Source organism: Pristiophorus japonicus, chromosome 1 (genome assembly GCF_044704955.1).
Source record: "Pristiophorus japonicus isolate sPriJap1 chromosome 1, sPriJap1.hap1, whole genome shotgun sequence".
NCBI classification, from domain to species: domain Eukaryota; kingdom Metazoa; phylum Chordata; class Chondrichthyes; family Pristiophoridae; genus Pristiophorus; species Pristiophorus japonicus.
This window is the reverse complement of record NC_091977.1, coordinates 204239902-204254672: the sequence shown is the minus strand read 5'-3', so window position 1 is coordinate 204254672 and position 14771 is coordinate 204239902. Positions and strand designations below refer to the sequence as shown.

General features: G+C 43.1%; 1 protein-coding gene across 4 annotated transcripts in view; it reads right to left on the bottom strand.

The window, feature by feature from the left end:
* Positions 1-14771, bottom strand: part of gak (cyclin G associated kinase) — a 136423-nt gene that overhangs the window by 73809 nt on the left and 47843 nt on the right. For all 4 annotated transcript variants that reach the window (XM_070886283.1, XM_070886291.1, XM_070886296.1 and 1 more), the window contains 2 exons: positions 11100-11189; positions 4464-4599 (listed from right to left, as the gene is read on the bottom strand). In XM_070886283.1, coding sequence (XP_070742384.1) covers positions 4464-4599; positions 11100-11189 — 226 coding nt within the window. The remainder of the gene's footprint in view (positions 1-4463; positions 4600-11099; positions 11190-14771) is intronic.

The window sequence follows — 14771 nt, the reverse complement described above, 5'->3', positions numbered from 1 at the left end:
AATATATTGGCCATGGAGGGAGTATAGCGCAGATTCACCAGAATGATACCAGGGCTTAAAGGGTTAAATTATGAGAAGAGATTGCATAAACCTGGCTTGTACTGTCTTAAGTTTAGACGGTTGAGGGTTGAAGTCATTGATGTGTTTAAAATGATAAAGGGATTCAATAAGGTAAGCTAGAGAGAATCCAGAACAAGAAGGTACAATCTTAAAATTATAGCCAAGCCATTTAGAAAATAAATCAGGAAGCACTTTTTTCATGCACAGATAATCAGAAATCATGAACTCTCCCCCAAAATCATAGATTCTTACAACACAGCATGGAAGGCAGCCATTCAGCCCAGGCAGCTATCCAATTAGTCCCATTCCCCAGCTCTTACCTACCCCCACAGACCTACAAATGTTTCCTTTTCAAGTATAAATCCAATTCCCTTTTGGAAGTTACTATTGAATCTGCTTCCACCACCATTTCAGGCAGTACATTCCAGATCATGACAACTCACTGCATTAAAAAAACCTCCCCTCATCTCCCCTCTGGCTCTTTTGCCAAGTATCTTAAATCTGTGACTTCTGGTTACCATCCCACCCACCAGTGGAAACAGCTTCTCCTTATTTAGTACATCATAACCCTTCATAAATTTGAACACCTTTATTAAATCTCCCCTTAACCTTCTAAGGAGAATAAGCCCAACTACTCTCATCTCTCCACATAACAGAAGTGCCTTATTCCTGGTATTATTCTGGTAGATCTCCTCTGCACCATCTCCAAGGTCTTGACATCCTTCCTTAAGTGTGATACGCAGAATTGAGCAGAATACTCCAGCTGAGCCTAACCAGTGATTTATAAAGGTTTATCGGAAATTCCTTGCTTTTGTATATGTTTGTGGATGCTGGGTCAACTGAAATTTTCAAGACTAAGGTTGACAGATTTTTGTTAGGTCATGGGTATTGGGGATTCAGAGCAAAGGCAAGTAAATGAAGTTCAGGTACAGATCAGCCATGTGATCTAATGAATGGCAGAATAGATTCATGATGCTGAATGACCTGCTCCTATGACCTACAAAGTGTAATTTTTTCTCTGAAGAGGACAGAAGTTCATGAAAACTCTCAATCACGATTGAGTGTATTGCAAAAAGGTTTCATCTGCAAACTTAGAAATTGTACAGATCTAAAGAAAGGCAAAAAATGGTTATAGCATGGTATCTTAATCAATTACACGCAAGTAGTTCACGTTTATTATTAAGAATACCTTAAGCTAAAAGTTAACTTGCCATTTAAGTAGCATACCACACTGAGGTGCTGCAATATAATAGTACAGGTTTCAACCCCAAAATTTTCACAGGAGTTCCCAGTCCTGGCAAACAATCTCTGAGTGATTAGATGACATCAGACCATGAGAGCTATGTATGACTGGTTAATAATGATCTGTTGAGATTCTCACATGCATTCTTTTTTTTTTTAATACACTGTAAAGTTAGCCATGAACCTGTATCTCTCTCTAGTTTCTCCCTTCATGCCCTCTTTGAACATCTCGCCCAGAAGACCCCTCTTCCTGTACCCTTGACACAATTCCTACTAAACTGCTGACCACCAAAGTTCCCTTTCCTGCCTCCAAGCTAGCTGACATTGTAAATGGTCCTTCTCCTCAGGTACTGTCCCATTCCCTTTCAAAACCACTGTCATTACATTCCTTCTCAAAAAAATTATTCTTCACCCTTCTGTCCTTGCAAACTACTGCCCCATTACCAATTCCCCTTTCCTCTCAAGTTTTTGAATGTCGTTGCCTCCAAAATTGCGGCCATCTTTCGCGCAACTCCCAGTTTGAGTCTCCCCAATCAGGTTTCTGCCCTGGCACAGCACTAAAGCAATCCTAGGTGTCACAAATAATATCCTATGTGATTGCGATGGTGGTGCATTATCCCGCCTCCTCTTGGATTCTCTGCAACCTTTGACATGGTTGCTACACTATCCTCCTCCAATGCCTCGCCTCTGTTGACCAACTGCCCTTGCTTAGTTATACTCTTGCGTATCATATCATAACCAGAGCATTTCTTGCAATGGCTTCTCTTCCCACCCAGACACTGTTACCTTCGGAGTCTCCCAAGGACCTATCTTTGACATCCGCTTCTTCATCATCCACATGCTGCCCCTTAGCGATATCATCCACCGTCATGGGGTCAAGTTCCAAATGTGTGCTGACAGCAAACCAACTCTACCTTTCCACCATCTCTGTCAACCCATCCACTACTTCTGTGCTGTCCTTCTGCTTGTATGACATCCAGTCTTAGATGAGCTATTATTAACTCCAACTAAACAATGGGAAGACCAAAGGTATTATTTTCAGTCTCTGCCTCAAACTCCATACCCTTGTTACTGATTCCATCTCCCTCTCCAGCCACTACTATAGGCCGAGTCAGATTTTTCACAACCTCTGCAGCCGATTCGATCCCGAGCTGAGCTTACACCCCATATACTCTCCACCACCAAAACTGACTGCATGACGTCTGTTACATCATCCGCCTCTGCCTCCACCTCAGCCAATCCGCTGCCGAAATTTTCATCCATGCCTTTGTCAGCTTCATGCAGGACAAGGGCCACACAAGAGATTGGTGTGCAAAATCAAAGCACATGGTATTGGGGGTAATATATTGACGTGGATAGAGAACTGGTTGGCAGACAGGAAGCAGAGAGTCGGGATAAACGGGTCCTTTTCAGAATGGCAGGCAGTGACTAGTGGGGTGCCGCAGGGCTCAGTGCTGGGACCCCAGCTCTTTACAATATACATCAATGATTTGGATGAAAGAATTGAGTGTAATATCTCCAAGTTTGCAGATGACACTAAACTGGGTGGCGGTGTGAGCTGTGAGGGGGACGCTAAGAGGCTGCAGGGTGACTTGGACAGGTTAGGTGAGTGGGCAAATGCATGGCAGATGCAGTATAATGTGGATAAATGTGAGGTTATCCACTTTGGGGGCAAAAAGGGGAAGACAGAATATTATCTGAATGGTGGCAAATTAGGAAAATGGGAGGTGCAACAAGACCTGGGTGTCATGGTTCATCAGTCATTGAAAGTTGGCATACAGGTGCAGCAGGTGGTAAAGAAGGCAAATGGTATGTTGGCCTTCATAGCTAGGGGATTTGAGTAAAGGAGCAAGGAAGTCTTACTGCAGTTGTACAGGGCCTTGGTGAGGCCTCACCTGGAATATTGTGTTCAATTTTGGTCTCCTACTCGGAGGAATGACGTTCTTACTATTGAGGGAGTGCAGCGAAGGTTCACCAGACTGATTCCCGGGATGGCCAGACTGACATATGAGGAGAGACTGGATAAACTGTGCCTTTATACATTGGAGTTTAGAAGGGTGAGAGGGGATCTCATAGAAACATACAAGATTCTGACGGGACGGGACAGGTTAGATCCGGGTAGATTGTTCCCAATGTTGGGGATGTCCAGAACCAGGGGACACAGTTTTAGGATAAGGGGTAGGCCATTTAGGACTGAGATGAGAAGAAACTTCTTCACTCAGAGTTGTTAACCTGTGAAATTCCCTGCCGCAGAGAGTTGTTGATTCCAATTCATTGGATATATTCAAGAGGGAGTTAGATATGGCCCTTACGGCTAAAGGGATCAAGGGGTATGGAGAGAAAGCAGGAAAGGTATATTGAGGGAATGATCAACCATCTTACCGAATGCTGGTACAGGCACGAAGGGCCGAATGGCCGACTCCTGCACCTATTTTCTATGTTTCTATGTTTCAATGCTCTCTTGGTTGACCTCCCATTCTCCACCCCTCTATAAACTCCAATTAATCCAAAACTCTCCTGCCTGTATTCCATTCTGCACTTCGGACCGTTTCCTATCACCTCAGTGCTTGCTGACCTACAATAGCTCCCGAACTGACCCTCAATGCCTCCAATTTAAAATTTACATCCTTGCATTTAATTTCCTTCATGGTCTTGACTCTGCCTGTACCTGAAACCTCCTCTACGCCACAATCTCCCCCACTCCACCCTGATCTCTTTGTTCCTTGGACTCTTGCCTCTGGTGCATTCCCTTCCTTTCAACCCTCCAATGGTCACCCCTCCTAAATGCTGCTTATTTGGCTCACCGAGACTATTTTTTTCTTAGGCGTCTGTGAAATGACTTTTCCCCCCTATATTAAAAGCACTATATAAATGCAAATTGTCGTTAATGGGAGTATCTTTTTCCATTTTTATTGTATTCTTCAGTAGCGAGGGAGTGTCATGGTATCCACTGATGTCCAGGTACTTAACAAATTAAAGCATCTACACTGGAGGGTTAATGCTCATGAACCCCCTGCACCCACCCCCCCGCCCAGTTCATTGTTGCAAAAATATCAAGCAATCGTCTACAATCAATTGTCAGAAAACAAGTCAGTATATATCTTGCATAAATAACCTGAACATTAAACTAAGATTCTATTTAGTTTGCGCACAATACTTACGAATGAGATCATGAAAAACGGTGTATTTGGTATCATTCGGAGGAATAGAGTACTTTCCATTTACTATTCCAAGTTTAGCACCATCTTCAAATGGATGCTGCTTAAAACACAACAGGTAGAGGATGCAACCCAATGCCTAAGGAAAGTTACAAAATGCATTTTTACTATACAGCTGCATGTTAATTACAGAGAATAACTCTATGCGTAACTGCATTTAATGGCATGTACTTGCCGAGAAGTAACTTTGTCCTATTTCAATTTTTACTCCTGAAGACAGTAACTTAGGTTGCTGCACAATTCAACAAGGGTCAGCAACTCTTCAATACATCTGCTCAAGCAACTCTACTTCATGTGCAAATCTAGAAAGCAGCGTCATCAGGCTGGTCAACCATAAAGGGAGAATAACAGTGCATTTTCCAGTTGGAATACCAATTGGAAGAGGGAAGTGTGGTTGATTCTTCCATCCTAGTCCAGGAGCACTGAGGCAAATGATAGTGACCTTCTTGCTGCCCTGGCCGAGGTCAGTTAAATCAGCACAGAGCACGGACTGGATCTGGAACCTTCCTGACCTGTAAACCTATCAAGAAATATATTGCATTTGTACATCCGGCCCGACTATATATTGCTTTGTAAAACAAAAATGAAAAACTCTTCTGTTGAGCCCTGTGTAGTGTACTCTCAGAAAACAGTGAAGCAAACAATTGGGTGGCATCAGCCAATAGGTGTCTTTGGAGTACATACATTGATAAATCCCTTCCTCTTTTTCCTCTCCTGAAGACAAGGACTCTTTGCTGAGGTATGGTTCCGCAGACGAAGATCACACCTTCCGATACCATGCCCAAGTGACCATTCTTCATGTGGGAACCTGAACTGTGAGTGCTGATAGGATATTCAACTGCAGTGGATGAAATCGAAGGCTGATTCCATCCATTTGCAACAAGGGTCGCTGAATAGTGATCAGCCCTAAGCCAATTGTAGCTCCTCTAGCGCCACTTAGCTGAAATAAGCTAACTTTGCATAGACAGGGGGTGAATCTCTAACAATCCTAATCTGTAAGACTCAGCTACTCACTGTATTCAGTTTTTGAAGTTATAAATAATGATATCCCTGCTAAAGTTTTACTCCATAGTCTACACATTTTAACAATCTAGATTAACTCCATTTATGACTGAGTGCATTGGTACACAAATACTTCATAGTATCATAGAAATTTACAGCACAGAAGGAGGCCATTTTGGCCCATCGTGTCCATGCCGGCCGATCAAGAGCTATCCAGCCAATCCCACTTTCCAGTTCTTGGTCTGTATCACTGTAGGTTACGGCACTTCAAGTGCACATCCAAGTATCTTTTAAATGTGGTGAGGGTTTCTGCCTCTACCACCCTTTCAGGCACTGAGTTCCAGACCCCCACCACCCTCCGGGTAAAGAAATTTCCCCTCATACCTCTTCTATACCTCCCCCCAATTACTTTTAATCTATGCCCCACTGGTTGTTGACCCCCTCTGCCAAAGGAAACAGGTCCTTCCTATCCACTCTATCCAGGCCCCTCATAATTTTATACAATTTAATCAGGTCTCCCCTCAACCGCCTCTGTTCCAAAGAAAATACACCCAGCATCCCCAATCTTTCCTCATAGGCAAAATTCTCCTGTCCAGGCAACATTCTTGTAAATCTCCTCTGCACCCTTTCCAGTGCAATCACATCTTTCCTGTAATGTAGTGACCAGAACTGCATACCTAACCAGTGTTTTATACAGTTCAAGCATAACCTCCCTGCTCTTGTATTCCATGCCTTGACTAATAAAGGCAAGTATTCCATATGCCTTCTTAACCACCTTATTTACCTGGCCTGCTACTTTAAGGGATCTGTGGACCTGCATTTCAAGGTCCCTTTGTTCCTCTACACTTTAATGTCGTACCATTTAATGTGTATTCCCTTGCATTGTTAGACCTCCCCAAATGCATTACCTCACACTTATCCGGAATGAATTCCATTTGCCAACTGTTCTGCCCACCTGACCAGGACATTGATATCTTCCTGCAGTCTGCAGCTTTCTTCTTCATTATCAACCACACAGCCTATTTTAGTGTCATCTGCAAACTTCTGAATCTTACCCCCAACATTCAAGGCCAAGTCATTGATATATACCACAAAAAGCAAGGGACCCAGCACTGAGCCCTGTGGAACACCACTGGATACAGCCTTCCAGTCACAAAAACACCCATCAACCATTACCCTTTGCTTCCTGCCTCTGAGCCAATTTTGGATCCAACTTGTCACTTTGCCCTGGATCCCAAGGGTTTTTACTTTCGTGACCAGTCTGCCATGTGGGATCTTTTCAAAAGCTTTGCTAAAATCCACATACATTACATCATACGCACTACCCTCATCGACCCTCCTGGTTACCTCCTCAAAAAACTTGGGAGCAGAGTTTGCAAGTTCGCAGTAATAATTTCCCATCAGAGGAGTTACTAAGGAGGCATCAAGTGGAGCCAAGTTGCTTTCTAACAGAGAGCGACAGCAATGCGTGCTTTAAGCTTGAATCCCATTTTCTTCTCTGAAATTGGATTGTCCAAGCTGAGTTACTCTGGATTGGTAGTGAGGCTACAATTTAAATAGTCAGGAAGTGGATCATCCCCACCAAAAAAAACAGATTTTGTACAGACTATAGCTGAAATGTTTCTCAATTTACAATGAAGCCCAGTTTCCTTGAAGGGCCAGTAAGTGCTGGACAGACACACGAGTGGGAGGGCTCTGATCAGCCAGGTGCCTAGATGAAGACAAATGCATAGCTACCTTAACCAGAGAAACATTGCTACTATTTAGATAGGCACTTACTGAACACTCTGGCTGCTAACACAAGGCCAAATTAGAGTACCTTGTCTTGGGAGTTGCTCACTTGTATCATAATAAGTCAATACCGAGAGAAGGTTTTAGGCTTTGTTGGCACGATTTGAATGCTCGAAGGTGGTTTTTAAACTTTGCTCATCAAAATCTTCATTCCCTCGGAAAATCAGCTTCTGGAACTTAATTTGAAGGCACAGAGAACCCTGTAATTCTCAACTTATCTGTGGAGCCAGATACACCAGGGTCTTGTCCTCACTACTGTGTCAGGGTGCAACAAAGGGTTGGTCATTTAAATAACATGTTGTACACATTAGCGTGGGCACAATCCTTGACTTCAGAAGCTTGCATGGTTTATTGAAGTACAAAATTGACCCAGTGAGCCTGGTATAATGCTATATTCAAGGTGCCTTATTATAATTTTCTGCCCCAGTTATCAGCCTTTTTATCCTGCCAGGATGAATAGGTACCTGCCTCAGCTCTAGGGCTTTGCCATCTCTTGTCTCGATGAAAAATCATTAGGGAGTCTTCTACAGGTGGGTAAACAAGGATTCCTTGGTGGCTTTAAGAATGCAACATATACAAGCCTTCTCAGGAATTCTCGGGCACTATATTAAGGATAGACTGCAAATATGGTTGTTTTCCCAAGTCACCAGAACTCCACTAGGTCTAAATTCCTACTCCTTCATTTCCCTGGGATGTGAACTCTCACCTATGAGAATACATGCAAATTATAATTAAAAGAAATGTGATCTTCAGAAATAACCAAAACAGTTCCCTCCATCAATAACGTACGCTTGTGTTTGCAGAAGGTGAGTTAACGGGTAGATTTGTTGGCTAAAGCCGTTTCTTCTGTTGTGCACTGGGATCAATTGGAATGGGAAGCATCAATCTGGAAGCAGCCTCATCAACCAGTGTGGAGCACTAATCTTCCGACAGTGTTAACACTATTCATGTGCCAGCTGATGACTTTGCTTAGACTCTGAGAGTTCCACTGAGTAACAGTGAAGCTGCTGCAGAATCCGTGATCCAGGAGATTTATGGTTATCCCTGGAGTAGAATGTCTGGCGAAAGTACCAGCTGCTTTCTTAGCAAGATCAGTCAACACAAAATGTCGCTTGGCTAGGAAACCTTTTTTTTTTTACAATATTCCGGATAACAACCAGACCTAAAGCAGTGCTTCTTGGAAGAAACAGAATTCGAGGTCGCGACATTTGGAAGAATCAAGCTTGTACAATTTTGTTAGTCGAACAGTCTTCTAGTGAGTGAAATGATGGTAGCAAGCTCTTTTTGCTAAAGTTGGAACAAAATTCACACTTATAAAAGCTGCTCAAAGCCGGAAAACCAAGTAGGCAGGTGTTGCATGTATTAGTCACTATTGTGATGTACAAACAACGGTAAATGTTAACTATACATGAAGGTTATGAATTAAAAATGATAATGGAGCTTGCTAGGCTCTTTTACGGTAGGAAACTGAATTCATAAGTTTGACAGAATATCACCAACGCCGCAGAAACAGATTATTACAGCTTGCATATAAAAAATATGCCAAGGTACCTTAGAAAGGGAGTGGCAGAAACTATGGGCCCAAGTACCTGGACGCCCGTTTTTCGCGCCAGAAAGTGCGCCTAAAAAAAACTTCCAGATTCTCCGGCTCCCTGCTGGTCCTCTTGAGCCGGGCGCAGCGCAGCACGAGCAGTTGGGCGCGCATGTGCAGTAGCTCCAGGCGCCCAAAACTGTGTAGGAGGGGCCCGAAGCACACAGCCCCTAGCCCTGGCCCAATGGCCTCACTGGGGCTGCGTGCATAAGGCTCCTCCCACGCCCAGCTCCTGCTTCCTCCCGACCCGACTCGACTCCCGCTCTCTCCACCCCCCCCACAGCCCCCAGACCGGACCGACCCCACTCCCCCCGCCACCCCTGGACCGGACCAGACACAGACACCGACACGCGCTCCCCCCCACACCGCACCCCCCAGACCTGACCTCCCTCTCCCGCCCGCCCCCCTCGGACCTGTACCAACCCGACCTCCATCCTCCTCACCCCGACCCAACCCGTGCTCCCGACCGCCATCCCCCTCCGGACCGGACCCGATCCCGACCCGACCAATGCCACCTACCTGTAAATCTGGTGCTGGGGACGGGCCCTGCCCGAAGTCTTGGGCCCGGCCCGTTCAGCCTTCCCACCCCCTTCTCCTTCGCCCCTCCATCTCCTTTCCCCCCCTTCCCCTTCTCCTCCCCCTTCTAATCCTCTCCCCCACTTCATCTGAAGAACAATGGGAGAGACTAGGAATTTTCTTTTTTAAATTCAGAGGGTTGTTAGATGCGCAATGTCATCAGAAACAGTGGTGAAAGCAGAATCCATAATCACGTTAAATATTTGAAGAAAATGTAAAATTGGAAAGGGAAAATATAGGGAATGAGACATAGTGGATAGCTCTGAGACCTATCTCAGGTGCAATGGGCTGAATGGTCTCAACTGGGGCTGTAAAATTCTATGATTCAAAACATTTTTATAACAGATTATTGTAATTATGATCATAATTAAAACAGATCATGTCTGCTACAGCAAATATCCTGAAACAATGCATACATTTTAATGAGTAAATTGGAAGTGAAGATCCAGTAATTAAATAAAAGTGACAGTAGTACAATTAAGACCATTGCAGTGAGAATGGGTACAACCTGAATTATGAGTAGCAGAGATAGAGTAATAAAGCTGTCATTTAATCAAAGAATTTAAGATAACTGAATCACAGGGCTCAATTTTCCCCAATGCCATTTTTTGGTATAGTTGAGTTACGCTTGTTTTCTTTGGGCCCGACCACGTCAAAAAAAATGTGCAACTTTCCCCGTTGTAATTTTTAGCTTGGGGGGTGGAGTCTAAGATCGGCGCCGAAAAAAGGAGGCCCCCTTCTGCACATGCGTGGGGGAAAAAATGACGTTTACTATGTGACTGGTATGGGTGTGTATGCGCAGTACAGCTCCCGATCTGCATTCAGCCATTTTAAAAGAGCCAGTTGTGTGAGAGAACTTTTCTACTGAGTGGAAAAAATCAGTGCGGCAATATGCAATGCGGCTCAAGGACCAAGAATTTCTCACAGGACGAACTGGAGGCACTAGTTACTGTAATTGAGGCCAGATGGCACGAGCTGGACACCAGCAGAGGTCAAATAAAAGTTACACCAAAAGAAAAGAAGAAACGCTGGAACCAACTTTCACAAGATTTCTGTGCAATGATGACAACCCCGAGAACTGGAGGCCAGTGCAAAAAGAAGTGGCAGGACCTTGGTCAAGCAGTTGGTGCAAGTAATATTTTCATTTATTCACTGGAATTGCAATTGTAAATGTGACTATCTGTATGTCCCACCCAGCAGAAAGACACCTTCTCTAAAAAGTTATATTTTCATCTTTGCAGAGGAAGTGGCCCACAGCAAAAGAGAGAGAACTCTTAACAGGAAGGAGGCCTGGCAAATCTGCACCCACCAACACCTTTGGAAGAGAGGTTTGCTGCTTTGATGGGTCCTCCCTGGAGAAAAGCAACCACCACTGCACAAGCTAGGACCACACTTGAGGGAGAGGGTAATTCCTGCAAAGTTAGCGTTAGGGTCCACAGTCTGGCTTTCCTAGAAACATAGAAACATAGAAAATAGATGCAGGAGTAAGCCATTTGGCCCTTCGAGCCTGCACCATCATTCAATAAGATCATGGCTGTCATTAATAGAGATGGGTATAACAGGTATAATATGTGAATTATTTTGCTATTACGAAGTGTAATACTTTATGGCAGACTTACCCAGATATCCTGTTTTTCATTGATTGGATAGTTGGAATAAAGATCTATTATCTCTGGTGTCCGGTACATTGGTGTTGTGTTTCTTGTAATCTGGCAAAAAAAGACATAGTATCTTTATGCTTCATTATTCATTATTGTTGGGATGGAAATATAAATCGCACCAGTTCTTTGCTACTATGAGCACCATTCACAATACGTTCCCATTATTATTACACATAGTAAATCAATGTCCTATAGTGATTGTAAGGCAGCAACCAAGAACCTTCAAACAGCACAAATGAAGTATGAATGGTTCACGATCAGAATTCTAGAACAGTGGAATATAAATCTACAGAAGTGATACTAAAAATTTACAATCCCTGGTTAGACCACACCGAGAGTAGTATGTTCAATTTTGGGTTACCGAACAACAAAACAGTAATTCTAGGCATTGGAAAGAGTACAGAGAATACTGATCACAACTGTCAATAGGATGAGCTATGAGCAAAGAATGGAGAAACTCAAACTATAAGTCTAGAAAGAATTTTGCAAAGGGAGAACCACAATAAAAGTACATAAATTAACTGAGATACGTTTTTTAAAAACTCATTACTTTACAGTGAGACAGAAAAGTAGAAGACAAATGGAAACTGGATGAAAAATATATTTTAAACAGGTATCATTGGAAGTATGATAAATGTTTGAAACAGAATTGCTCTTATGCTGCAGGGCAGTAGTTCAAGACATAGCTGAATACTCTGATAGGAGGTTAGGGTACTGGGTGGTGAGGAAGAGTCAAGCTTCAATAGGCTAAATAACCTTTCATCATTTCTGATTTATGGTCTTAGGATATGTTGAAATTAAGCCTTGAAATCACGGTTAGATATTATTTTTAATTTGACACTATGGCAATTAAGGGAACAGCTTTATTCTGTTTTGAGAATTTCATACATTATACTTTAAAAAAAAAGTACTTAATTGTCAGTAAAGTGCTTTGGGCTGTCCTGAGGTTGTGAAAGGCGCTATATAAATGCAAGTCATTTACTCACAGCGCTATTAGTGCCCGATAATGTTGCCTCGAGACAACACCCACACGAATGAAATAACAACTACGACACAATCACTACAAGCTTACAATAAATCTGAATGAAAGATAAGAGCAGGCACTGATTACCCCTTTGCTAAAATAGTCTTCTTCAATCAGCTTTCATCACAATAGATTTGGTTGGAAATTATGTCTAAAGTCCTGTTTTTACATCTGATTGTTTTTTTTAAGCTAAGTATTTCTCAACGTTTGTCTTTGTTACATGTACTTGGTATAACTAGCCCGATTCTGCATGAGCTCAAAACATACTTTCAAGGAACAAAGCAACGGCATAAGCATAAAAGGTTTTGACCAATTGGGAAGATATTTTGCACCAATTCGCTCTAATTGAAAAAGTAAAATTCCAAGAACTGTTATCACAAGATATATTATTTAACTTTAGGTCCCTATTTCCTTTTGACAGATTCATAAATCACTCCAAGGAGTAATCTCAATTGTTCTCACTCAAAGTACATACACTAAAAATAAGCCTCGACTATAATTTCCCCTCCCCTTAATATAAAATAAAATGCACTTTGCATAATAAATAAACAGAATACAAGAACACAAGAAATAGGAGCAGGAGTAAGCCATTTGACCCCTCGAGCCTGCTCCACCATTCAATAAGATCATGGTGGATCTGATCATGGACTCAGCTCCACTTCCCTGCCCGCTCCCCATAACCCTTTCTCCATTATCGCTCAAAAATCTGTCTATCTCTATCTTAAATATATGCAACGACCCAGCCTCCTCAGCTCTCTTAGTGGAATTCTCTGCCCCATTTACAACCCTCAGAAGAAACTCCTCCTCATCTCAGTTTTAAATGGGCGGCCCCTTACTCTGAGACTATGCCTCCTAGTTTTAGTTTCCCCCTTGAGTGGAAACATCCTCTCTGCATCCATCGTGTCCAGCCCTCTCATTATCTAGTATGTTTCGATAAGATCACCTCTCATTCTTCTGAACTATAGACCCAACCGACTCAACCTATCTTCATAATCCAACCCCCTCATCTCTGGAATCAACCTAGTGAACCTTCTCTGAACAGCCTCCAATGCAAGTACAGGTGCAGCTTCCAAAATCCGGAGTTGCAGAATCCGGACCGATCGGTGGCAGGGTCGTCCGAAATCCGTAAAATGTTCCGGAATCCGTAAAATGTTCCGGAATCCGGACCCGCCGACTCTGCCGACCTCGGGGCCCCACTGCTGCCCGTCCTCGGCCTTTGCCTCCGCTTGCCTGCGCCGTTGCCCTTACCTCGCCGTCGCTCGTCTTGCTCACTGCCCTTACCTCAGCACCTCGCCGCCCGAACAGTTTCTGTACCTGCATACTAACTTTGAGTTTCATGCACAAGGACCCCCGGGCCTCTCTATACTGAAGCACTTTGCAATTTTTCTCCATTTAAATTATAATCTGCTTTTCTATTTTTTCTGCCAAAGTGGATAACCTCACATTTTCCTATATTATACTCCATCTGACAGATTTTTGCCCACTGACTTAGCCTGTCTATATCCCTTTGCTGATTTTTTGTGTCCTCCTCACAATTTGCTTTCCCACCCATCTTTGTGTCACCAGCAAACTTGGCTACATTACACTCGGTCCTTTCATCCAAGTCATTGATATTAATTATAAATAGTTGAGGCCCCAGCACCGATCCCTGCGGCAACCCACTAGTTACTGTTTGCCAATCGGAAAGTGACCCATTTATCCCGACTCTTTGTTTTCTGTTAGTTAGCCAGTCCTCAATCCATGCTAATATATTACCCCCAACCCCGTGAACTTTTATCTTGTGCAGTAACCTTTTATGTGGCACCTTATCGAATGCCTTCTGGAAATCCAAATACACCAGATCCACTGGTTCCCCCTTATCAACCCTGCTCGTTACATCCTTGAAGAACTCCAGCAAATTTGTCAAACATGATTTCTTTTTCACAAATGCTGACTCTGCTTGATTGAATTTTGCTTTTCTAAATGTCCTGCTACTGCTTCCTTAATAATGGACTCCAGCATTTTCCCAACGACAGATGTTAGGCTAACCGGTCTATAGTTTCCTGCTTTCTGTCTGCCTCCTTTTTTGAAACAGGGGCGTTATATTAGCGGTTTTCCAATCCGTTGGGACCTCCCCAGAACGCAGGGAATTTTGGTAGATTACAACCAATGCATCCATTATCTCTGCAGCCATTTCTTTAAGGACCCTAGGATGCAAGCCGTCAGATCCAGGGGACGTGTCCGCTTTTAATCCCATTATTTTACCGAGTTCTACTTCTTTAGTGATAATGATTGTATTACGTTCATCCCTCCATATGGTCCCTTGATTATCCCTGATTGGAATGTTTTTACTGTCTTCTACTGCGAAGACCGATACAAAATATTTGTTCAAAGTCTCTGCCATTTCCCTGTTTCCCATTATTAATTCCCCAGTCTCATCCTCTGGGGGACCAACATTTACTTGAGCCACTCTTTTCCTTTTTATGTACCTGTAGAAACTCTTACTATCTGCTTTTATATTTATCGCTAGTTTGCTTTCATAATCTATCTTACCTCTATTATTTTTTTAGTCATCCTTTATTGGCTTTTTAAAGTTTCCCAATCCTCTTGACCACATTGTATGCCTT